This window comes from Hibiscus syriacus, unplaced genomic scaffold (genome assembly GCF_006381635.1).
Source record: "Hibiscus syriacus cultivar Baekdansim isolate YM2019G1 unplaced genomic scaffold, ASM638163v2 tig00111303_pilon, whole genome shotgun sequence".
NCBI classification, from domain to species: Eukaryota; Viridiplantae; Streptophyta; class Magnoliopsida; order Malvales; family Malvaceae; genus Hibiscus; species Hibiscus syriacus.
The window spans coordinates 526443-553227 of NW_024063049.1; the positions used below are offsets into that span (position 1 = coordinate 526443).

At 35.4% G+C, this 26785-nt stretch overlaps 3 protein-coding genes and 3 pseudogenes across 3 annotated transcripts; 4 read left to right on the forward strand and 2 right to left on the reverse strand.

The window, feature by feature from the left end:
* Positions 1 to 947, reverse strand: LOC120158036. Its single transcript, XM_039168976.1, has 2 exons — positions 387 to 947; positions 1 to 268 (listed from the first exon to the last, which is right to left on the reverse strand). Exons 1-2 carry the CDS (start codon positions 517 to 519, stop codon positions 51 to 53), a joined length of 351 nt encoding a protein of 116 aa, XP_039024907.1. The 5' UTR covers positions 520 to 947; the 3' UTR covers positions 1 to 50.
* Positions 948 to 1075: 128 nt separating this feature from the next.
* On the reverse strand, positions 1076 to 3082 carry LOC120158114 (pentatricopeptide repeat-containing protein At5g06540-like). The gene has a single exon (XM_039169043.1). It carries the CDS (start codon positions 3038 to 3040, stop codon positions 1169 to 1171), a length of 1872 nt encoding a protein of 623 aa, XP_039024974.1. The 5' UTR covers positions 3041 to 3082; the 3' UTR covers positions 1076 to 1168.
* Positions 3083 to 4249: 1167 nt separating this feature from the next.
* Positions 4250 to 6781, forward strand: LOC120158115 (probable E3 ubiquitin-protein ligase BAH1-like). Its single transcript, XM_039169044.1, has 6 exons — positions 4250 to 4495; positions 5235 to 5479; positions 5561 to 5812; positions 5903 to 6040; positions 6374 to 6432; positions 6536 to 6781. Exons 1-6 carry the CDS (start codon positions 4303 to 4305, stop codon positions 6639 to 6641), a joined length of 993 nt encoding a protein of 330 aa, XP_039024975.1. The 5' UTR covers positions 4250 to 4302; the 3' UTR covers positions 6642 to 6781.
* Positions 6782 to 8038: 1257 nt separating this feature from the next.
* LOC120158095 lies at positions 8039 to 10606 on the forward strand (annotated as a pseudogene).
* Positions 10607 to 11649: 1043 nt separating this feature from the next.
* Positions 11650 to 12484, forward strand: LOC120158057 (annotated as a pseudogene).
* Positions 12485 to 13855: 1371 nt separating this feature from the next.
* Positions 13856 to 18547, forward strand: LOC120158094 (annotated as a pseudogene).
* The last annotated feature ends 8238 nt before the right edge of the window (positions 18548 to 26785 follow it).

The following is a 26785-nucleotide window of genomic DNA, read 5'->3' on the forward strand; positions in this document are numbered from 1 at the left end:
CAAAATATATATATACAAACTGCAATGTATAATAAGAGAGAATATTTTGCTCAAAGGGCTTTACATTGAAGAATCCCTTTATACAAAACCTGCCTATTGAGAGGTATTTTAAGAAGCTGTCGTCTGTCAGCATCACCACCAAGTTTAGCCTGCTTTGCAATGGCCATGGCACTCAGATTCCTCTTCCTGTATTCTTTGTTATTCGATGATGGTTCCCTCACATCATCAGCAAATCGAACCCTTTTCTTCACTTGACATTTCCCATTCCCTACATCAAAAAGAAACCCAGAATTTCATTCATGCAGTAATGTACAAATAACCTACAGAAAAACATCAAGAAATAATATGTATGTATGTATGCATGCATGTGTGCGTGTATGTATTACCAGCCAATTCGAATTCAATCTTCTTCATGAAATCTGAGAGGAGACGTTTATGGACTTCATTTGCAATGAAAACTACACTTCCAGAAACTGCAAAGACTGCCACGAGGCCTAGCCTTAAAGACCCAGTTTCCATTTTTTTTAGTTCTGTGTTACTAAACAAATGGACCAATCAAGAAATGATGGGGAAGCAGAGGGAACATTTGGTTGAACATATGAAGAGAGAGAGGGAGCGAACGATGAAGAGAATGAGTTGGTGGATGGATGTTTTTTATACGTGAAGATTATGAAGCAAAAAGGATGAAATGATAATTACTATCTAATAATACACACATCATCTTGCCTTGTATGCTTAATTTGGACTTATCCTTGAAATAAATTCTCTAAAAAATCAACTCAAATTTGGTCATTTTTAGATAATAACTAAACAACAACATTAATGCTGAAATCTAGTGTAACTAATTTCCACTTTGTAAATCTGGGTGCCTAAAAGAAGACCAATGACATATATTCACTAGAATTTATCACACAAAAATCTAAAATGAAATCTGTCTATCCATCTATATATAGAGAGAGAGATTTCCAAGTGTAATTATTTTTAGTAACTAATTATTTATGTCCTATCAGAATGCAACTATGTAAAGATGTATGCCGATTTTAGTAAATGTCGCAATTCCATACCTTTGCCTTGAAATTTTGACAAAAAAAAAATCAAACCCGCCCTCCCCTTGGATTCGAACCATACACGAGTTATCTTGTCATCCGTAATTGTAAGGTCTCATTTCTCACCAATAATCCATACAAGAACATGAACCTTCTCTAAAATGATGGAACCGGTTCCGGTCTCTCACGATCAACTGACGTCCGAAAACCTTTGAAATCAGCTTGGTAGCATGGTGACAATCCTCGCACACTCTCAAGTTCTTCACTATTCGGATCACCGTTGGAGCCTTGGTTCTCATAATCCCATAAGCAATAGCAAGCTTCTCACTATGTCTATGAATAGCACTTTCTTTTTCTTCCTCATCAATGTCAAAGAATGCGTCAGATGTATTCCCTGTATAACCTGCCAATCTTATCCTCTGAAGAATCTCGTCCCAAGTTCGTTCAATCATTTCGGTTTCTGCATGCGACTTTTCTCCCATAGTAAATTTATGAACTTTCCCATCGACCTCGATCAAACTATAACCTGGCTGCTTTTTAACACCCTTTTCCTTCATCATCTGTCTTGTGGCTTCAACATTTTCCCACCTGTTTGTACGTGCATAAATGTTCGAAAGCAACACATAATACCCACTGTGTTCTGGCAACAAAGGGATCAATACGTTCCCTACTCTTTCTGCAATTTCTGCATTCTTATGAATCCTGCAAGCTCCAAGAAGCGCACCCCAAATCGGGGCATTCGGTTTTACTGGCATTCGAAGAACAAACTTCTCAGCTTCAGCTAACTTCCCTGCTCGCCCTAGCAAATCCACAATGCAACCATAATGTTCCAACCTCGGCTCGATTCCGTACTCTCTTTTCATGCTCTCAAACAACTCAAGACCTTTCTCTACTAATCCACCATGGCTGCAAGCTGATAACAAATATGTAAACGTAATATCTCTGGGTTTTAACCCAGATTTCACCATTTCCCAGAAGAACCAAAGTGCCCTCTCTGCATATCCATGCATTGCCAAACCAGCAATAACAGCCGTCCAACTAAGAACATCTTTTTCAGGCATTTCATTGAAAACTTTAATAGCTTTCTCAATACACCCACATCTTGCATACATATCCACCAAAGCAGTCCCGAGAATCACATTCAAACTCAAATTGTTCTTAACGATATAATCATGAGCTTTTTCACCTAATCCAATAGCACCCAAATGAGCATAAGAAGAAATCACACTAACCATAACCGTCTCATTAGCTTTAACCCCTTTTTCCTTCAGAACATGGAACAATTCAACAGCTTCATCAAAGCAATTGTTCTTAGCACACCCACTAATCATCGTACTCCAAGTAACCAAGTTCCTCTCAGGCATTTTGTCGAACAATTCACGGGCCATTACGACATCACCAATTTTAAATAACCCAGCAATCATGGAAGTCCATGAAACCACATTCGGACAAACCATCCGTTGAAACACTTCATTTGCAGCCTTAACATCCCCACAAGTTGAATACATATGAACTAAATTGTTCTGCACATAAACATCGTTTTCAAATCCATGTTTTATAACTTGCCCATGAGCTTGAATCCCCATATCAATGGCTTCCAACTGGGAACACGCCCTTACCAAAAACGGGAAGCTGAGATTATCGGGTACGATGTCGGCGCGTAACAATTCGGAATAGAAACGGAAAGACTTAATCGGGTCTTCACTCGAAAACCCTTTGATCAGAGCGTTGTAAATGAAGAGATTCGGGGTTTCGATCTGGGAAAAAACATCGTGAGCGTAATCTAATGAAAATGTTCCAGAGGAAGGGTCTGTACAAAGGCAAATCAAACGACTGACGGCGAAGATGTCGAATATGATGTGGGTTCTTATCATGTAGCCATGGATGATCTTCAACTGGGATAAATTGTTGCAAGATTCAAGAAATAGAAGCTTTGGGTTCTTTAGTCTTAGTGTGTTCAACACTTTGCTGCAGACATTGATGCTCTTGTTCATTCTCTGGTTATCCCAAGTTGTTTAATTCAGACAAAACACAAGAACTAACAACAAAGGCAGAGCTGTTTATACGCGGGAAACACCCATAAGTTCACACCACAAAATTAAAAGGCATAATGACCTTTTTAGTCCCTTCACTTAACACTTTAGTTATTTTAACTCTTAAACTTTTATTTTATTTTTCCACTTTTAATAATATAATCTTAAAACTTAAGAATAAAACTTAATTTTTTTTAATATTTGACTAAATAATCAATTTAATTTTTTTCTAAAATATTTTGGTCCCAACGTTTGTCTTAGGGTAAAAATTATTAATGTTTGATTAAATAATTACTTTAATTCTTACTTATTTAGATCATTTTAGCCTCCAATATTTTAATTTAGGATAAAAAGACTGATATTTTAAAATATTGTCCGTTTGTTGACAAATAATTTTCTTCCACTATGAATTTTTTTTTGTCAAAAAATAAAATATTAGAGACTAACATACTAAAAAATTAGTAATAATCAAAATAATTATTTAGTTAAATATTAAAAATATTTTTTATCATTATGTTTTATTAAAAATATGATATATATTATATGCCAAGTATTCGATATTTTAAATGTATAATATCATTATCTCGAAATTAAATCTAACACATCTAATCAAAGTTATGTACATGATTGTATGTTAATAATATAAATCTTTAATATATATATATATATATATATATATTAAAAACTTAAAAGAGTAAGATTTTAAATTTTTTTAAAATTATATTTATATATAGTACCATCGTCCCTCAAACCCTCTCCGTCAATCCTTGCATGATGGACAAAACTAGTGGCACACTTGCCGACAACAAACATCTTTATATATATCCAAAGCAGGAAAGTGAACGGGTCATGGGGACCAAGTGTCTTCCACTGCCAATCGTTGTTAATACCGAAGAGACGAGGCAAAGGCAACCGTCCGTTGTTCGAAATAACCAAATTCAACTTTCTTCACCACTTACCTTTTTCATATATTCATATCCTTTTCCACTCCTCAACAACCCTCCATTAAACCAAAATGGCAATTGAAATTTCCATTCTTTGATTCTGTCTTATCATAAAAAACCCTCCTTTTTCAATACCCTTTTTTGTTTGTTGTCCAACAACAACTCTTAGTTCTCAAATTGTGTTCTTTTTCAGATCAAAAAATTAAAAAAATAAAACAGATATATCATATATGGGTTTTCCTTTGCGATTTGATTTTGAGTGATATCATTGAAAAAAAAATGAAGTTTGGGGAGATTTTTAAGGAATATTTGCATGGTGACCAGGAATGGTTTCTGGATAAGTTTTCCCATGTTGAATATAAAAGGCTTAAGAAAGTGTTGAAAAGTTGCAGGCGCTGTAGAGCATTGCATCAAACAGATGATGGACAGAAGCCAGCATTGTCTCAGTTCTGTCAATTTCAATCTTGTCCAGGTGATTTCATTTTTTTTAATAAATCTTATCTGTATGATTTTTCAGAAACTTGATGGATTCATGGGAGGAAGATGATGTTTGTGTATTCATGTACGGATTCCAAAATTCCCAGGGCATGAGATCTAGTTTTTATATATATAATATTTGTGCTTCATTAAAGCTTTAATCATGCAAGTAATTAGCTACCCCATTTGTTTTGATCATGCCTTTTTAGCTGTGTCAATGGTGATTAAACAATGGAGGAAGAGAATATTGGTTTCCTATGCTTATTCCCTCACTTTCATGGCTTTTGAAAGCATATAATGGAGTTGAATTGAAGCAACACTCTGTTGTTTTTTCCTGGTTGAGATAGGGAAAGGTTCTAAACTTGAATATGCCTACATGAACCGAGTTAAGTTCGAACTAACCGAGTTAAAGTCGAGTTCTAGAATCGGGAACTTTGGTTCTTCATTTGTTTGGAAATATAGCTCACAGGCTTTGAGCCTATGTCCGCTAACTGTTACATCATATGGATAACCAATTAACCATACTAACGAATTGAGCTAAGCGAGGTTCTAATTTTGAGAAATTTTGTTATTCCTTTGTCTGATGATATACCTTGCAAGCTTTTGAAGGCCTATTTATGAACTTTCTATTGTTTTGATGCAAAATAATGGCAAATAGAGGTTTTTGTTGCTGATATGAAGCTCGTGATTAGTTGTTTTTGGATGATCTTTTAATTAGTTTCAGCATCTTTTAGTGTGTGATAAGATGTTCTTCACCGAGTTGATGAGGGAAGCAACGGATATAGCTGGATGCTTTAGTTCCAGAGTCCAGCATCTCCTCCATCTTCACGTCCCCACCAGGATGCAGCGGTACATGTTGCGGTTGCGCCAATGTTTCAAGAACGACCAGCAAGTGTTGGTGGAAGAAGGGCAGATGTTAATCGAGTATATCACGATGAACGCTATTGCTATCCGTAAAATCCTCAAGAAGTATGATAAAGTATGCAGCGGTTGTTCATTTCTTCAATCATTTCGCTTTAGACTAAAGAAATGAAGATTCAGTTGATTTCATCTGTTTTAGGTACATAGATCTGCTAATGGGAAGAACTTCAAGTCCAAAATGAGGGCTGAACATCTAGAGCTTCTGCAATCGCCGTGGCTGATAGAATTGGGAGCTTTGTCATTGAATTTTAATGGGTCAGATTGTGAAGCAGAATTCATTCAGTTTTCCGGTTCGTTTTTGTGCGACCTCGATGTGGAGGAACCGGTGATGACATTGATGCTTCCTCATTCAATAAAGCTGGAATACAACTTGAAGTGTGCTATTTGCTTGGTAAGCTCATAACTTCAAAGTACATTTCCATTTTTCTTTTTCTTATGTACTGCGATATTTTCATTTCGGTTTTGGTCCTTTATCCATCAGGATTTTGTTTTCAATCCATATGCTTTGAGTTGTGGCCACCTTTTCTGCAAATCTTGTGCTTGCTCAGCTGCTTCTGTGATGATCTTTCAAGGACTTAAAGCTTCAAGTCCAGATTCAAAGTGTCCCATCTGCCGAGAGGTTCAGTTTTTTTTTCTTCTTAAAGTATTCACGCTCTACATCCATATCCGACACATTTTTGGTTATAGATACGACATTCATATCTTGACTGGATGAAAGAACCAGAGTGATGTTCTTATTGCTGCAAGTTCCATTCTAATTGCATTAGGCATTGAATTTTCTTTTTCTTAATAAGTTTGTTTAATTATCCTCTTACATCGTGCTCTAAAACCAAACTCAAGTACTTTAATATGTATAGGACCCAAATGCTTTAACGAAACTGAAGAATCCGAATAACGTACATGCATTGGTCTCGATTATCTCCTAATATTTTGTTTCTCTCCTCATATGCAGGCTGGAGTTTATGCTAATGCAGTACACATGCTAGAGCTAGATCTGTTGATTAAAAGAAGGTAAAATAATTTCTTTGCTCTATAGGAGGATACTCATATTTGATCCATACATATATCTCTATGTCGGAAACTGAAACTTGCTCGAGCCGGAACTCATTTACAGGAACAAAGATTATTGGAAAGAGAGGCTTGCTGCAGAACGTGCAGAGATGGTGAAACAGTCCAAGGAGTTCTGGGAATCCCAGACCAAATATGTGGTCGGCTATTAAGCTTCAGTTCTTCATTTTCTTTAATTATTGAAAGATGAAGCCATTGATTAGTGTGTCTAGCTTTGCATTATCAAGCAAGGGGAGTTAGGCTTAGATTAGACCTTGTATGAGTTTAAGGTTTCTGAATAAATAATAAACCGAGCTCGTAGCTAGTTTGGATCTAGGTCGGGTTCAGACTCGTGTTATAACGAGGAGCGATCTTGGAGATGCTACGATGATAAAGCATATGAAGCATAAGCATAACCTAATGTTACGTGACAAGATCATGGAATAAGGCAGAAGTAGTGATAGGTGCATGTTACGTCTCTCGCATTCATTCTTCCATTGTCCAAAGTGTGATTTTGTTTCTTTCATGAAACTCGTGTCGGGTTATCTAAATCGAAATATATGTTAGAGATCGTAATTTAAATTTAAACTTTGTTTAATTCAGTTTGAAAAATTATGTTATAATCTACTAAGAAGGAACCAAAATTAAAGGAAAATCTATTTCTTACTAGGATTTAATGTCAAAAGATAAAAATGGTAAGAATTCTTTATTTTGTCGACATATGAAGACAAAATTGATAATCGATAACAATATATATTCTTCCTCATTGATTGGCCAATTTGGTTTAGGTTTTATATATTTTTCCTTGATTCAAAAAAACATAATTTTTAGTCACTTTTATTTTTATTTAATTATGATATGGTCACTAAAGATTAACCGTCGTTAGACTTTTAATTAAGAATCATAATTGAAAGGAATCCAATAACATAGTATTTGAATTTGTACCTTTGGATCTCTATGTTTCCTTGGTTAACATATGCTGAAATGATCTACAAGACTAAAATGATGTGCTACTGTAAAACACAAACTTACCATGGGAGTACAACGAGTCAGGCAGACCTTTGAATTTACAGGTACTCTGAAGTTTTTTAATATCGTGAAGATGAATGGTAACTAAAGCAAAGATCGTCCTTTCGTTTTTATGACCAATTTGTTATTTTTGAAATTTTAGTGGAGGAAATAAAAAGTTACTCAAACATTAATAATTATTTATGATGTTTATCTTTTTAAGTTTATATATTTAATGTATCACATTAGCAATCCGTTAAAGTTTGAACGACAATTAACCTTCAGTGATCACATTTTAATTAAATAAAAATAAAAATGGTAAAATATTATATTTTTTGAATTCAACGAGAAAAAATATACAAAATTTAAACAAAAGTGATTAATCATGTAGTTTACCATTAAATTTATTATTATTCTCAATTTTTTCTTAAAATGCATTTGATTTCGAAATAAAAACTTTAACCAAAGAATTGAAAATTACTAAATCGGCCCTATAAGATTTAAATTTGTCAGACCAGTCCAACAACTTATTTTCCCTATTAATATGGTATTTTTTTTTAGCTCGGCTCTTATTAATTTAGCAACTGGTAGTTGAAGATCCAAGCCTTAGCCTGTACTCCCTTGCAATTTCCGATTTAAAGCTCAGATCATTTACCTCGCCGGCGAAACGCTATCGCACCTCCGACACCCAGGTAACTCTTATTTCTCCTGTTTGAATTTGTGCTTCAGCCGTCGATGGCTGCGTTTTTTTCTTTGCCATTTGTGTGTGTTCAGTTTTCCGATTTGCCTAGGGGAAAAACTTATTGACATATTTCTTTGTTTATTTTTTACAATTTAGCGGGAAATGAAGAAAGAAATCTCTTATTCATGTGAATTTTTAGAAATTTATGAGAAGGAGCTCCACAAATATTCCTATACTAGTTAGGTTGATAATTGGGAAGGGCATTTAGTAAGGCAATGAAATTGTTAAGATTTCGTGACCTTAAATTCCTGTGGGGAACGTCTGTGTATCCAGTAAAGGGGAAATGTGGTTAAGTTGATAGTTGAACTCTTTAGTTTGTAGAATTACTTGGCATAAATTCTGGGCTTATTGGCTTTTTCATCAGTTTCAGGCTGTCTAATCGCCGCTTTTGGGAAATTTGTTATATTTATTGTATGTTGTTGCTTTTCATCTTCAACTTTTCTAGTGTTCTCTTGGTTGCCGAGCTGGAGTTTTGTTTGGAATTTGTATTAAATCTTAAAAATATTAGTCTTTTTATGTATCAGGCTGACTAGAGATGGCGGCTGCTATGTATCCACCACCACCACCGTATTGCAGGCTCTACAAAGATTACTTGCAAAACGCTAAATCAGAACCGGAGCCTCCTATGTTAGCTTTGGTGGCAACTACACCGTGAGCTTTCTCATTTTATTTGCAAATTACTTGCTACAATTTGTATAAACTATTTATGTTGTTTCTTTTGGATGTACACTGATGATGTGCTTCCGAGTTTGGAAGATCAAGGGGTTCGCCAACTCTACCCTAAAGGACCTAATATTGGTAATTTTTATATCTTGCTTTTTGATTTTGTGAAATCAATAAATGGAGTTCGTTTAAGCATGCTTTTTTCACAGTTGCTAGTTGGTTGTAGGTGATTTTTTATGCTTGATTCGCCTAAGCTAATCTGCTAATGTTTTTCACTTTTAGTTTTTGAAAGGAGTCTTATGGGTATCCAAACATTCTGTAAATTAGTGATGAGTGATAAGAATATGTTTTTGTGTAATCTAATTTCATGAGGTGGAAATTAGTAGACATATTTTGAGTGACTTTTTAGTTCAATTTGTACTTAATACGTTTTTTTCTGTGGGTTTGTGTGCCTTTAGGACCCTTGGATAATCCTGAGTCTCTGATCATTTTTTTCACTTTGTTGATGTACTTATTGATGCGAATTCTGACCACTTCTAGATTTCAAGAAGGAACTGAGGTCACTTAACAGAGAATTGCAGCTGCACATTTTGGAGCTTGCGGATGTTCTCGTTGAGAGACCATCACAATACGCTAGACAAGTGGAGGAGATGTCTCTTATATTCAAGAACTTGCATCACTTGCTAAACTCATTGCATCCTCATCAGGTTTAAAAGGCCATTGTCACATTATCTGGACATTTATTTTTTCTGCCCGGTAAATGCTTTTGAATCCACTTGGTTCTATGGTTGTATTTTGTTTCTACAGGCTAGAGCAACACTTATTCACATTCTAGAACTTCAGATACAGCGCCGTAAAGATGCTCTGGAGGATATTAAAAGTTATGTTATTGGAGAAACTGCTCCAACCTAATTTTTCTGCCGGAAGAGATTAATATGTTCTTTGAGCTGCTTAGAAGTATCATATGAAATATGATCATTGATGCGTATCTGAAACTGTCTACAATCATGAAGATTGCAATAATGCCTCGTTACGTATACTTTAGTTGATGGTTAATAGCCTAGGATGAAATTGAATCTTCCCTTGCGTCTCGTTTTACTCCGAGAATGTAGAATTATCCTCATGTTGTTTATCGACTTAATTGTGTTACCTTTCACCAGAGACGAGGATATTCCTCTAATCCTCTCAGAACTCTAGGGTCATAAGATGTTATCAATGTCAATGTCTTAGTAAATACCCTCATCAAATTTCAACCTTACCAGCTTAGTTAATCGGTTGAAATTTCTTTTCATGTTCTCTTACGAGACAAGAACCGGTGGTTGTGTTAAAAGCCGTCCCATGATATACCGGTATGGTTAGAAAATGACAATTTACTTGCTTAGTGTGCAGCTTTGTTTCATTGCTTGTCCAGGAGGCGAGAAGAAGCACAGAGACTGCTCAAGGAGTCGCTCTCGACCTCTGATTGACAGTAGTACACCGAGTTTGAGCTCGAATTGCGAGCTGCTTCTTTCATGGCGTCGATTCCGTAGATTTTCCATTAGTTCTAGGAGTCTGAAATATATCAGAGTTGTAGTTAAAAGCTTAACATGCTCCCAACTTGTGGTAATTTTCTCTTGTATCGACGAGGAATCTCTGTTTATAATTAAAGTCATTTATAAACTGTAAAATTATCTGGGATTCTCATAGCATTTTCGTTTCCTTGAGCAGTTAATTTTGATTTCAAATAACTCTAGAGCTGTGAAATCACTCTTAGGTGTTCAAATATTCCAAAAAAAATGTATTTTAAAAAACAAAAATACATAAAATAAACATATTTTCCAGCATAATTCATTGAAAATTTTTAACAACAATAAATAATTGTTTAAGCAAGGTCAAGTGTTCGAATCCTGACGTTTGCGAATGGAGCAAATTGGGTTGGGAGGATCGCTCTTGCCTATGCAATATCTGATCTGAATTAGTTGGTATATAGATCGAACAACAGTGATTAATTCAAAATGATCTAACACCAATGATTAGTTTTAAAAAATGGACAGACATCTCTGAAATATGTCTAGATTCTAAAATGGTAAACAAAAAATAAAAGCATCTTAATTGAGTTCCCAAACTATCAAATAATGTTTTAGTTAATTCTTTTAGTTAAGTCTTAAATGACAATTCAAATTTATTTGAACATATATATTTGGGTAAACTACATAAATAGTCACTAATGTTTGAGTATGTTTTCATTTTTATCACTGATATTTCAAAAGTCACAAATTAGTCATTAACATTATCGTTTGTTACAAATTGGTTGCTCGACGTTAACAGTCGTTACTACAGGTGACGAAAAGCTGACATTACGTGTTAATTGCTAATTTGACACCATTTGACCATTATTTTAACTTATCATTCCCTTTCATCTCCACTCTCTCACCTATATACTTCTTTTTAACTCAAAATCCACCATTTTCATTAGTCTTTCTTCTTTAATCTTCATCTTCACGCTCATCTCATAGCTCTCTATCTCATGCAAAGTTTGCCTAAGAAGAGAAAATACCATGGCATGGCATGGCATGGCAATAATAAGGATCGTTAGTTTTCAATTTTCATCCATGTTAAAAAGGTTTTTGCAGTGAAAATAAGGTTTTTGCAGTGAAAATGGCCCCTCAATATAAATATACCTACTCTACTACAATTGCAGGCTCTCAAGTAGTACAATAAAGTATTCTTCTTCATGTTAATGTTCTTTCTTTTACTGAACTTTGAGGCTTCTCGTTAGCTTTGCTTGAATGAGGATAAGTGGAAGAAACATATACCCTTTTGTTGCTACTCAATTGAAAGAGCTTGAGCATCAAGCTTTAATCTTCAAGTATATAGTCTTCGCATTCCTATATCACCTGATCTCATCTTCTCCATCAAAAGAAGCTTCTTGGAGGATTACTCCTCATTTTCTTCCAGTTTTTTCTCTTACTAACCTCAACATGGTAAAACTTAAAGCCCCCTTTTTTGTAATGAATTGTTGTTGTTTGGTTCCGGCTTTAACAATGGTGTTTCGTTGTTGTGTTTGGTAGTTGTATGGAACTGTTTCAAGGGGAGAAAATGGACCCGGAGCCTGGGAGGTATTGAAAAACTGATGGGGAAAAATGGAGATGCTCGAAACAAGCTTACATTGATTCTAAGTACTGTGAAAGGCACATGCATAGAGGCAAAAACCGTTCGAGAAAGCCTATGGAACCTAGTGCTACAATAATGGCAAACACTCCGGCAGCAACCCAAATCTTGTCCTTAAGCTTGTCTTCCTCCGACAATGAAAACAACCGCCATGGAACCGATTACACCGGTTTTCAGTCTCAGCTCAATGACTGCTTTATGTATCGCCATGCCTCAAGAGCTCTTGGCATTGGGCTGTGATTTTAAACACATGCCACTAAGCCTTGTAGGAGCTTTTCAAGTTCATCAATGGAGGATTCATGGCAATTTACGCCATTACCAACGAGTTCATCTTCTTCAAACCATAGGACAACAATCCATCGTTTCTTTGATGGATGGCCACCAAAACATCAAGACTCGTCACGGTTTCTTTGCACGAGACAAAGAGATCTGTGGGATGAGCGTGAAGATTGAAAAAGAAAGACTAATGAAAATAGTGGGTTTGAGTTAAAAAGTATGGAGATGAGAGAGTGAGAGAGTGAAGATGGAAGAGAATGGTAGGTCAAAATAATGGTCAAACGATGCCAAATCAGCAATCAACACTCCATGTCAGTTTTTCGTTACCCACAGTAACAGCCGTTAACGTCGAGATACCAATTTCTAACAAATGATAATATTAGTGATCGATTTGTGACTTTCGAAACATCAGTAGTAAAAACAAAAATTTACTCAAATATTAGTGACCGTTTATATAGTTTACCCTATATATTTTTATGAATCAAATGTTAAACACAAGTGTATAGGAGGACTTCATCCAAACTCAACCCAATTATTACACTCTTCCACTTGTATCTGTCTGTGTTTAGGAAGACTTAAAATCAATTATCCATAAATACATAGGAGATAAGTATAATATTATCTGAGTCGGGTCAGATTTAATTTTTCTTGTACTAAACTAGAATCTAACCTTATCTTTTTGAAGAAGAAAAAAACTTAAACTCAAACAATAAAATAAAAACACTGACCTAATCATGTCGGTTTAAAAATCGAAACTCATCAAATTTGAATAGAAAAATCTTCTCTACATGTACACATGTTGTATAGACAGTTTAAATATAACATAAAAATAAATCATTTTATTAAATTTTAATAGAATACTTTCTTCTTTTAACCTGTCATATCCGAACTTACCATACAGTAAGTGTACAATACTTAAAGTTTGATTATACTAATAAAATTCTAATTAAAATAATATTTTTAAAAATGAGATTAATTTTTGAAATTGAAAATAAATCTGACAATTAAACTATGTTTGAGTACATGTAATGCAATTAAAGTATTTTTATAATAAAAATGTGGTTTGTAATAATAATTATAATACTTGGTAGTTAACAAATATTTATATAAGACGGCAAAGGGCAACGGTCAGTTATGGAGGGTACTTATTTTAATTAGAAATGGAAGCCCCCAAATTGTACGGTCACCAACCTCTGTTTCGTAGATTTTTTCTCACTCTCTCTCGTTTTCTGAGCTGCAATCTGCACGCAACATCGAATGCCTAAGAAAATACAAAGAAAATTAAAGGAAAAGAGAAGAAAACACCAAGAAATCAAATTAAGCTTTTGTTTTCAATTTTCCCAACACCATAAAGGTACCCACTGCCCCTTCTCAAACACCAAATCTCTCTTTTTCTGCTGTTTCTCTGATCAATTCTCCTTGATTTTCTTTGGGTTTTTATTTTTTTGTTTCTCTTTGTAAGTTCTTATCTCTTTCTTTTTTTTTTCTTTTTTCTTTTTGCATTTTCTTTTCTTTTTGTTTATATTGATTGCATTTTCGTTTGATTAGGTTTGATCTACGGAAAGGGAGTGGATAAGTAGGCATTTGAGAGGATTTTAAATTCTAGGTTTTTGTTTTTTTTATTTGGGGTTTGATTAGGATTTTTCTATTTTTTTCTGGGTTTTTTCTTGGGTTTGGAAATTATGAGAACTTCATGGGCAGATTCTGTAGCAAAGTCTGCGTCTGAAACTGTTGTTTCAAACAACAATTCCGTACCTCGTCCAACTCGATCCACTTATGTCCCTCCCCACCTTCGCAGCAGTGCAGCTGCCGACGCACCTACCCCGGCAGGTACGCCCACTGAGAGGCCGAGTTTTAATGGGAACACTGGTGGGTCCCGTTGGGGCGGCAGTGGCGGGACTAGGCCTGAATCCGGGCGTCAGGGGCAGGGGAATGGTTATGCTGCAGCTGGACGAGATGTTGGCGCCAATGATCGGAACAATAGAAGTGGAGGCTGGGATAGCAGAGAAAGGGAGGTAAACTCGTTTGTTAATGATGATAAAGTATATGATATGAAACAAGGTTTTAGTGAACAAGAGAACACAGGGATCAATTTCGATGCATATGATGATATTCCGGTGGAAATTAGTGGTGAAAATGTACCATCACCTGTAAATACTTTTGCCGAGATAGATTTAGGTGAAACGATGAATCAAAACATTAGGAGGTGTAAGTATGTGAAACCTACTCCGGTTCAGCGTTATGCTATCCCTATCGCATTAGCAGGAAGAGATTTGATGGCTTGTGCCCAAACCGGGTCTGGTAAGACAGCTGCATTTTGCTTTCCGATAATTAGTGGGATTATGCGAGACCAGTATGTACAGAGACAGCGTGGAGGGCGAACTGTTTACCCTCTCGGTCTCATTCTATCTCCCACAAGAGAGCTTTCTTGTCAGGTGAGAGTCTTAGAACATGTATCTCTTTGAATGGTTTAATGTGCTTTTCTGATGAAAGTACACTTTTAGATACATGACGAAGCCAAAAAATTCTCATATCAAACTGGTGTCAAGGTGGTGGTTGCCTATGGTGGAGCACCGATTAACCAACAGGTTGTTATTGTATCGATTTAGGTTTTACAAATCATTCTTGCTTTATATTATTTGATGTGTTTAGTTGTTCTTTTAACCATGTTTCATGCTAAATTGATTCTGTTTTCTATGTTATATCTATTTGTAATACAAACTTGACCTGTTACATTTTGAAATTTATCATAAGAGTGAATTAGATCTTAGCATTTCTTTGCAAAAAAAAAAAAAAATATGGTTTTCGTTTATTTATTCACTTTTTTATTTACCATTGGAACTAAGGGGGAGACGTCCACTTATTGATAAGAGGAACAATGGTAAGGATGCATTGCTGATTTTGATTCAACTAGTTCTTGGTTTTTTTCAAATGTATTGCAGTTTTCTGTCACTTTTGTCTAATTATAATATCTTCATTAAGAGTGTGGAAGGAAGGAGTCTGTTATGTTTGATAAACTATTAGATGCATTCACCGTGGAAGATGTGATTTTGCTGTATTGTGCTGATAGGGATATTAGCTTGTTTAGATATAAGTTACTTGAACTTGGGTGTGTTGTTTACGGGTATGAATGTTTGAGGCATCCACATACCAATTTTTGGATATAAACTGGACACGAGTGTCAGACTTTGGTACTTAACAAAAAATGGCTCTAAAAATGAAGAACCGAGTAACATAGGTCCTATATCAAGAAAACTTAATTTGTGTCTTTAAATATAGTCATGTTCTCTTGCTTTTCACTTTATGTTATAATGGATTCCCCCCCCCCCCGCCGCTTTTTTTCCAAATGTCTCTGGTGTGTTTTGGCTTGTTGGTCTCCTTGCAAACCCCTACCTCTCTATATCTGATTTCTGATTGTTTCCGCCCTTTTTTGGTATTGTTTACTAATGTTTTGTTCCATACTTAGCTGCGGGAGCTGGAGAGAGGAGTTGATATTCTTGTGGCAACTCCAGGACGACTAGTTGATTTGCTAGAGAGGGCCAGAGTGTCTTTGCAGGCGATTAGGTACTTGGCCCTTGACGAGGCAGATCGCATGCTTGATATGGGTTTTGAGCCACAAATCAAGAAGATAGTGGAACAAATGGATATGCCTAATCGGAGCGTGAGACAAACAATGTTGTTTAGTGCCACCTTTCCAAGAGAGATACAGGTTGGTTGTAATTGCTAAATATGGTTTCTTTGTTGATTCACTTCTTATCTGCTATTTGGGTGCTGAAGTTGTATTTTCCGACATTTTCCACTCTTATGTTTCACACTTGTAATTGTAAAATGTTTCAAGTTCTTCTGATATGTGATTTTGGTTGGGTGGGGATGTGTTATTCCTCTTTCAAAACGTACCTACCCAAAATGAAGTGAAAATGTTATATTTTCTTGCTGTAGAATAATTTTCAAATGCAATTTTGATGTTGATAGAGTTTTCTGTGATAAAAAGAAAGACTTTACAAATTAAATCATAATTCTTTTGAAAATGGTTACTGTGCAGAGACTTGCTTCCGATTTTCTTTCAAATTACATATTCTTGGCTGTTGGGAGGGTTGGCTCAAGTACAGATTTAATTGTTCAAAGGGTTGAATTTGTTCCCGAATCTGATAAGAGAAGCCATCTCATGGATCTTCTGCATGCACAGAGGGAAAACGGGGAGCATGGAAAGGTAACGCAAGACGACTATGTATAGACTTTCTTATGTTCCTTTATCCATATATCTTTCAATCAAAGATAGTTACTGTGTTACTCGATATATTTGTTTAATGAATAATTTCTGTCCGGGGTGACAATTAATAGCTTTTTGTCTTTGACGTAGCTGCAAGCTTTGACTCTAGTTTTTATGGAGACTAAAAAAGGAGCTGACTCATTGGAGCACTGGCTGTGCATTAATGGATTCCCATCAACTACCATCCATGGTGATAGGAGTCAACAGGTAATTTGTTGAGAAATAAATTTGCTGAAGTGAAGTGAAGTGGCTTAGTTGTGTGGAATGAATGAATGATATACTTTTCTTTTTATTGATGTGCTAGTTGATATAATTAACTTTTTGTTGCCTATGTTATATGCAAGTCTTATTTACTCCATTTGGCATTACTTCCATTCCAGTGGCTCTATGTTGCTCAGACTCAAGTTTGAGTGTCGGATATGAGTATATGTCCACCATGGGCATGCCCAGTTTCCTTTTAAGTTTTTCCATGCATTTGGAGGATCTTTGGAGACTCGACTCCTTTTTTTGTATTCACATGAGACGCGGGTTTTTGATACAGATACCTCAAGAAGAATAAAGAGTTGGAATAACATAGCTTCCAGATGTAGACTCGAGGATTAAGAGAATTAGACAAAAGATCTAGATTTTGCATTATGTTATCTAGTAGATATACTTATCCATGTCTTTGGTGGTGATGTATGTATTCATTCACTCTTGTATTCTATTCATCTTTAGAGATCCATTCACTATTCGAAAAACGTCTCGGCTAAGTTTTCTAAGAGCCTAAGCTGGTACATACAAACATTTAGCCAATAGCCGGGTAGTTGAGCAGCCTGATCTGTGAGAGTTAATAAGTATTTTGCTTATTCTCGCTGCTGATTGAAATACTAGTACCTAATAGGGGATGTTAACTTTCCTTTTTAGTTTGGCTTATGAAAAAGTTGTTGCAGTGATATGCTATTTACCTTCCTTTACCCGGTATACGTCTTTACATAAATGCCACTGGGTTGTTTGTATACAGGAAAGGGAACTAGCGTTGAGATCTTTCAAGAGCGGAAAAATCCCGATTTTAGTAGCAACTGATGTGGCTGCTCGGGGTCTTGATATACCTCACGTAACTCATGTTGTCAACTTCGATCTTCCCAATGACATCGATGATTACGTCCATCGGATTGGTAGGACCGGGCGTGCTGGTAAAACAGGGTTGGCTACTGCTTTCTTTAATGAGAGCAATATGACACTGGCTAGGCCACTGGCTGAGCTGATGCAAGAAGCAAATCAAGAAGTACCTGCATGGCTCACCCACTATGCCTCTCAAGCTCCTTATGGTAGTAACAAGAATCGACGATCTGGAGGGCATTTTGGTGGTTGTGATTTCAGGCGGGAGGAGTCATTCGGTAAAAACCTGGATTACTACGGCGAGGAAATAGTGGTACTGCATTCGGAGTTCCTGCCAATTACGGTGGAGTGTATGCTCCTGGTGTCACAAGTGCATGGGATTAGGTCCTCACTCTCTACTGGACTGTTTTTTACGTGTTTCTCGGGTATGTATATATATATATATTCCATTGGATTTCCAAGATTATTCTACGTTTTCACTTTTTCCATACGCTTCTAGGATTCTACCATAGGACATATTATCATGAGTTATGTAAAGGGTTCTAGGATTGATGGCATATGTATTGGTATGGCTTCGAATGGTTACCAACCATTAGACTGTCTGCCGGTCATGGATAACGAGTCGTAGCTTGGAGGGTGACATACAAAACTAACCCGATTAGGCTTGGGTGCATTGGTGCTTTTGCATGCTCGGTTCGGTAAGAAATATAATAGGTAAGAGCCTAGGATGCAAAAGTCGCATGAAAGCCTATTTGCAACCTAATTATAAGTATAGGGTGATGAAAGAAGAGATGGCATTAACAGGCCTTCATTGTGTATGCATGATCTATTTTTACTTAAAGAAGCAGATGTGCCATAGTTTTCCATTATTCTGTTGCTTGTCTTCATGCTCAATTATCTGCAACAAATTCTTTATCTCCAATTATTGCCTTCTCTGTGCCAAAACAAAGAATTTTAAATGATAAAAAATATATTATTTAATCAAATTAACAAAGTTTTTTTTGAGGAAAATACAGCCCTAAATAAATAAAGACAGCAATTGGTCTAATGACCAAAAAAGTTTAATTTGAAAAGTTTATTGGGAAAATTTAATTTTTTTATAATTCAATGATCAAGATGTGATTGATCCTATAGTTCAAGGACTAATTCTGTAGTTTACCCTTATATTTATTACTCAACTAACATATGATGTAAGAACTTGAGCATGGATGGACCTGGGATGAAACTTCGAGATCCAAAAGTAAATATTTACCGAGGCTAGGTTTAATTATTAACTTATTAGTTTAAAATTTAAATATAAGTGTCGACAATTCATTAAGTAATCATAGTGGTTAAGGATGGTGTTATTTTTTTAGAGGTTCTGGATTTGAGCAGTTGTGTTAAAATAATGTATGTACGTTATTAATAATTAAGAAAAATTCTAAACAAATATTACCTTATAATCACTGTTAAGTATATAATTAAATTCTTAAATCTAAATAGAGTGTCTTATGTTTAAAAAATAATATAAAAAATTCAACACTAAATTTTAATATATGTATATATATATCGATTTCAAAGAATTAATGTTTCTTTTTGGTGTTGGAAAGGCAGCTAATATGATTTTGTATTATCCATTTAAGGAGCCTCCTGCTTCACTTCAAATAGCTAAAGCTTGACTTAGTAACACACTCTACAGTAACGTTTCAGCAGATTAGGTTGTCTGTCCTTTCCAAAAACAGTTTAGCTCGACCAAAATGTTATAAAAGTTTTAATATAATTTTATGAAATTTTGTACCCTCACTTAAAATTATGCATCTATTTATTTACGAAAACATTTACTCTTTAGAACGCTTTTCATCTTTGTTTGACGAATATTTCAACATACTCAAAGTCTTTTTTATTATTATTAACGATATCTCTTAATCATTTGACATTGAACGTGTAACCCCTTAGACTCGACCTAGACGTTATGTCCAGATCTAGGCAGTTAAGTGTCGCATTCAGAAATTATTTTTATATTTAAAACAACGTTGAAATCCATGTCTTAGTATAATATGAAATTTATCCATAATAAGGATTCATATGATAAACATATATGAATACATATTTCAGAAAACCATATAAAACACATATATATCAAAATACTGGTAATACAAATATATCAAGACAGTAATAACACATGTCACCAAAATATAACAGAAACACATATAGAATGAACAGTTTTTGAGAAAAATGATTATGATATTTCTCTAACAGCATATTACATCTTTTAAAGTAAGAATTAGTGCAAAAAATAGAAAAGTATCCCTAAAAATTAGGAACTACAATTAGAGACATATTTACACTAAGTTAACTCCTAAAAATAAGGAAGAAGATTCAGTCCCTTAATTCTAAGATTTCCAACACTCCTCCTCAAGTTGGTGTGTAGATATTTATCAATCCTAGCTTGCCAATAAAATCTTCAAACACATTCTTACTCAGACTTTTAGTTTGCAAGTCTGCAACTTGTTGCTTAGTAGGAAGATAGGTGATACAAACTTCTCCTGAATTTACCTTTCTCTGATGAAATGACGATCTATCTCTACGTGTTTAGTACGATCGTGATGAACTGGGTTATGTGCTATACTGACAGCAGCTTGATTATCACAATATACCTTCATAGGTTTAACATAGGATACTTTAAGTTCATTCATTAATCTTTGTAACCAAATTCCTTCACATATACCATGAGATAAAGCTCGATATTCTGCCTTTGCACTGCTACGAGCCACAACGGACTGTTTTTTTACTTCTCCATGTCACAAGATTGCCCCACACATAGCTACAATAACCACTTATAGATCGTCTGTCACTCACTGATCCTGCCCAATCAACATTAGTGTAAAGTTCTATGTCACGACTGGTGTTTTTTTGAAATAAAGACCTTTACCCGGTGTTCCCTTCAAACACCTTAGCATCTTGTAAACTGCCTCCAAATATTTTTCCTTTGGAGCATGCATATACTGACTGATGACACTCACACCGAATGCAATATCAGGTCGGGTGTAAGATAGATAAATTAGTTTTCCCACGAGTCGCTGGTATCTCCCCCTGTCTACTTCTTCCCCATCATCATTATTACCTAGCTTAGAATTGAACTCCATTGGGGTCTCGGTAGGTTTACAACCTAGCATGCCAGTTTCAGCCAATAAATCAAGAACATACTTTCTTTGGAAAATATAAATGCTTTTACGACTCCGTGCTACTTCCATGCCAATGAAGTATTTGAGATTCCCCAAATCTTTAAGCTCAAATTCTGTGCTGAGGAAGTCTTTTAGTTTCAACAGCTCACTCGAATCATCCCCTATTAGAATAATATCATCAACATAGACGATAAGAATAGAGTATTTCCCACTTCCCGAGTGTTTGTAAAATAGTGCATGATCTGCTTGCCCTTGGGTGTAATTCCTGTTGGTCATAGCCTTGGCAAACCGACTAAACCAAGCTCTTGTGGACTGTTTTAGTCCGTATAGTGACTTCTTTAATCTGCATACTCGCCCTTTTTCTTCTTCAAAGCCTGGTGGAAAGTCCATGTATACTTCCTCGCTCAAGTCTCCATTGAGAAATGCATTTTTTACATCAAGTTGCGTTAAAGGACAATCAAGGTTGACAGCTAAGAAAAGTAGCACTCGAACATATTCAGCTTTGCAACGGGGCAAACGTCTCATCATAGTCGAGATCATAGGTTTGAGTTGTAACATCCCAAACTACGGGTTAGTGACTAAATTGTAAAATTTCAGAATATGGTGATTAAAGTAGAATAGTTGAATAGTTTAATGATTTATGTGGAGATATTTCCTGAAAGTTGTTAGTAAATATTAAAGGAGTCAAAGGGAAAATGAGTAATTGAATAAGGAAAATAATTAAATAATAATTAATGGGTATTATAATACCTATGTGGAGAATGATTGAAGAGATAAGCTTCTAAGCAATTCTCTTCTTCATCTTCTTCTTTTCTCTACGTGAAAGCTCAAAGCAAAGGTGAGTTCTTTGATTTCTTGATTGCTTGTTGATTTGAAGCATGGGTTTTGATCCTTAGATGATAACTAAGCTTAAGGAAAGCTTAAGTTATCTTAAAATCAAAAGATAAAAGAGTTATGATAGATTAAAGAAAATTGGGTTTTAAGTGAAATTTTGAATAAGAAGGTTTAAATGAATTTGGAGGATAAATTTGACTTGTCATCTATGAGAATAAGAAGTTAGAAGTGTTAGAATTAAGTTTGGATAACATGGAAAATTTGGTATGATTATTGATTTCTATATGGAGAATAGAATTTTGAGGTTTAAGATGAAATAAATAGATATAAATGAGTTTAAGCATGTATATTTGAGTTAAGAATATGAAAGGAAATGAAACTTGAAGAATTGAAGTTGAAAGAGTGAATTTTCGTGCAATGAATAGTGATTTCTGGGTAAGTGCATCGATGCATTAAGGGTGCATCGATGCATGGATATTTCGAAGCTATTTTGTGTATCGATGCACCCATAGTGCATCGATACACTCCTAAAAGAAAAGCTGAAATTTGGTTTATTAAATTAGCCTGAGTTATTAACATCAAGTTATAAGGTTTAGGCTTCTGATAATCGTCTCGGAAATTATGCTTATGTAGAAATTGAGCCTAAACAAGTTACAAACAATCGAAGAGTTATGATTGAATCAAAGCAAACAAGGCTAAGGTGAGTGCAATCTAAATTGTACTTATGTAATTGATCAAACATTGGCTTGCGGTGAGCCAATAGTGGAGTTACTATGGTAAGAAGTAACTTATAAAATGTTAAGTGATTACTATGTGTGCATTAATACATAGAAATGGATATATATTACTTGATATGACATGTAAGGTTACATGAACAAATGAGAAATGATAAAAGCCATATGAAATGATCTATGTGAATACATGCATTTGTGATACGTGTTAAATGATATGAAATAAATGTTTACACATACATATGTTATGTGACAGAAGAAAAGAAATATGTGATTATAAGATCAATGATTACACGTACATGTGATATGTGACAGAAAAGAAATGATATGAATAAGTGATGTGAACTGTTATAAATTATAATGCCCATGTTATGTGATATGAGAGCTAGGGGTATAGTTGGCATGCCAAGGGTCGAAGGTTTACCTATGTTCTTCGGGACATATGGACTGTTTACCTATGTTCTTCGGGATATATGGACTGTTTACCTATGTTCTTCGGGACATATGGATTGTTTACCTATGTTCTTCGGGACATATGGACTGTTTACCTAGGTTCTTCGAAATCTATGGACTGGTCCTTCGGGACATTTATACGAGCTATGGTGACAGCATAATTGTGCACAACATCAATGTACTCACATACTTTAAGTTCTCAAAAGTGTGTATGGGCTAATACATGGTCTTTAAAGAGAGTAAATAAATCAATTGATTTGATACTATGTATGTTTTGTTGTGAAATAGTATATGTGTTTCATGGTATGTATAGAAATGTTCGTAATATACTTATACGATAAAAAGGTATTAAAAGTGTTTGCATTATCATATGTTATCATGTATACTGAATCATATACGATACGATTGAATTCATAGATTGCATGTTTATATTTATGAGAAATGCATTATTATTATGTTTATGCCTCACTAAGTCTATGACTTAGCGTGTAAGTGATTTACACGTAGGTACTGAGAAGCAGAAGGTTCAAAGCTAAGTTCAAAGTAACAACATATATCTGCTCAAAGATCATATCAGAAGTAAATTACATAGTATGTATTATTATGTGATAAATAGGTTGGCATGTAAACAAAGTCGGTAAATTAAGTATTTATGCTCGGATCGAGTTTTGTAATATTTTAAACGTGTTTACGTAAATGTAAATATATAGTAATGAACGGTTAAATTTTTACGAGATTTATGTACATTTTACGAAAAATATTGTAGCAGTGCATCGGTGCACTATAGTGCATCGATGCACAATTTCCATTCGAAGTTTCATGCATTGGTGCACTGTAGCAATGCATCGATGCACTGTAGCAGGTTAATGTATCACTATTCATTACTGTTCATACCATATTTCACTGTTCATAAATATGTTTTTATCTCAAAATTTTATACCAAACACAATTGAACAATATAAGATCTTATTTTCTTAATATAAGTTCAAATGTTCAGTTATTTTACAAGAATAAAGGTTTTGAAATGTAAATGTGACATCTCAGACTCGTATCCGGGTCGGATACGGGTTGGGGTGTTACATGAGTAAAGCCTCTTGCAACAAGTCGGGCCTTGTGCCGATCAATACTCCCATCAGGCTTGATTTTTATGGTGAAAATTCATTTACAACCCATGGTTTTCTTCCCTTTTGGTAGATCTGTAACTTCCCATGTCCCATTATTTTTTAGAGCATTAATTTCTTCATAAATAGCATGTCTCCATTCGGTGTCTCCATTCGGTTGATTCCAAAGCCTCTTTCACATTTCTTGGAGTCTTTACACTGTCAATATTAGTTATAAAAGTTTTGTAAGCTTTAGATAAATTTCCATAGGATACAAACTGAGAGATTGGATGCTGAGTACAAGCTTTTGTGCCTTTAAAAACAGTGATAGGAAGATCCAAATCAAACGAACCAGGAGATTGATTTGAAACAGGACAGTCCTCGGAGTTGGATGAATTTGGCACTGTTGTTGTGTCATTTTTAAGAGGAAAATGTTTCCGAGAATAAATAATAATTTCTGGAGGTTGTAGCTGGGGTTTCTCAGAAGGATTAGGTTGTTGAAGCTTATTTCCAATGGGGATTTCATCGCTGGGAAATTTATTTCTCTCCAGTGGAACACTCAAATCTGGTGTTATGAGGACAGGGTCACCCTTAGAATTTTGTGTGACAGTGGTTTTAAGGATAGACTCAGGGGGTATAATAAGAAGAGTATGAAGAGTCTCATCTTCACTAAGAGTCTCCCCTTGAAGATGAGTGACAGAAAAAATACAGGTCGGTTTAAAAAATGTGACATCACAAGAGACAAATATGCAATGCAAGGTGGGTGAGTAACATTTCTATCCTTTTTGTATGGATGAGTAGCCAACAAAGACGTATAGGTGTGCTCATGGATCAAGTTTGAATTGATTAGGTTGGTGATTATGTACAAAGGCTTTACAACCAAATATCTTGGCCGGTAGGATAGGAACACGAAATAGGGGAAAGGTTTTTTGTAGGACATGTAAAGGAGTTTGGAGATAAAGAACTCTAGAGGGTATACGATTTATTAAATAACATGAAATAAGGACAACCTCCCCCATAGGTATTTTGGAACTTTCATGGTAAACATTAAGGCTCGAGCAATAGCTAGTAGATGTCTATTTTTTCTTTCTGAGATCCCGTTTTGTTGAGGTGTGTCTGGATAAGAGCTTTGATGAATAATGCCTTTTTCAGAGAGATAGGGGCTTAAAACATAATTGAAATACTCCATTCCATTATCAGTGTGGAGCGTGTGTGTATTTGAGTCAAATTAGGTTCGGATCATGGAGTGGAAATTCTGGAATACCTTTGGTGTTTCTGTTTTTTCTTTTAGAAGGTAAACCCAACATACTCTAGTATGATCATCAATAAATATTATGAACCATCTAGCACCCATGAAGTTTTTAACATGACTTGGCCCCCATAGGTCACTATGAATCAAAGAGAAAGGTTTGGATTGTATATAAGGCTTCAAAAGATAAGGAACACAGGTATGTTTTGACAATTGACATATTTCACATTTTAGGGAATTGATTTTTTTATTTCGAAATAACATAGGGAGTAAATACTTTAAATATAGGAAATTTGGATGTCCTAACCGACGATGCCACATCATGATAGTGTCCTCGTTTGAAGCAGAGAGAGCAAATACTAATTTTTTATTCTTGTCCTTGTAGTCATCCCAAATATAGAGTCCATCATCAACCTTAGCAGTGCCAAACATCCTCCCCGATTTCTGTTCCTGTATAATACAACCATCAGCAGAAAATTCAGCACAAACAACCTTGTCTTCAGTAAGTTTACTTACTGACAGTAAATTACAAGATAAATTCGGGACATGAAGAACTTTCTCGAGTAAGAAGTCCTTAGTGTGTCGAATATCCCCAATTCTAGCAATAGATGAGTATGAACCATCAGCTATCCGAATTCGAGATTGGTTGTGACAGGGGGCATACATATGAAATAATGATAAATAACCTGTCATGTGATCTGATGCTCCCGAATCTAGAATCCAGGATGGATGATTACTAGATTCAGAAGTAATATTAAAAGCAGTACCTTGAATAGCCAAGGAACCATGGCTTATTGATGCACCGAGTAACTTGTGAAGAGTTTCAAGTTGGGACTTTATTAGGTGAACATCCTGAACGTCTTCATTAGGTACAGGGGTCGCAGTGGATGAGTTGCCCAAGGATAAAAGAGCCTTGATTTCCTTCTGAATTTTTGTTGTACCAGGATAACCGTGGAACTTGAAACATTTATCGTTTGTGTAACCGGTAGGGTTACAATAGCTACACCACAGTCGATCTCCTGAGCGACTTAGTTTTGAATCATTCCCTGCTCGAAATTTTTGAGATTGAGGGTCCCTTGAGACCAGGGTAGATGATTCAGTAGGACTATGACCAGAATTGGTCACAGGTTTTGGTTCCTTGGAATCTCTCATCATTACTCGACAACAATTTTCTTCTCTCCAAACCTCTGCAAATGTTTCTCCAATAGTTGGAATAGGGGTCCTACCCAGAATACGACCACAAACTTCATTCAAATCTCGGTTTAGCCCTGCTAGGAACTTATAGATTTGTTCTTTATTGAGATGTGACATGAACTTGGTGTGCTCCAAGCCGTAACCCCAGTCCACTTTATAGTACATATCGAGTTCCTGCCATAAGACTTTTAAGTTGTTGTAGTACTGTGTAACTTCAAAAGTTCCTTGCCGAATGTCTTTTAATTTTAGCTTGATTTCAAAAACTTGAGAAGCATTTCCTATATCAGAATAGTTCTCCTTGACTGCATCCCACATTTCTTTTGCATTCTTGAACAAGAGGTAGGTTCGGCTTATGTGACTCTCCATGGAGTTGATTAGCCAG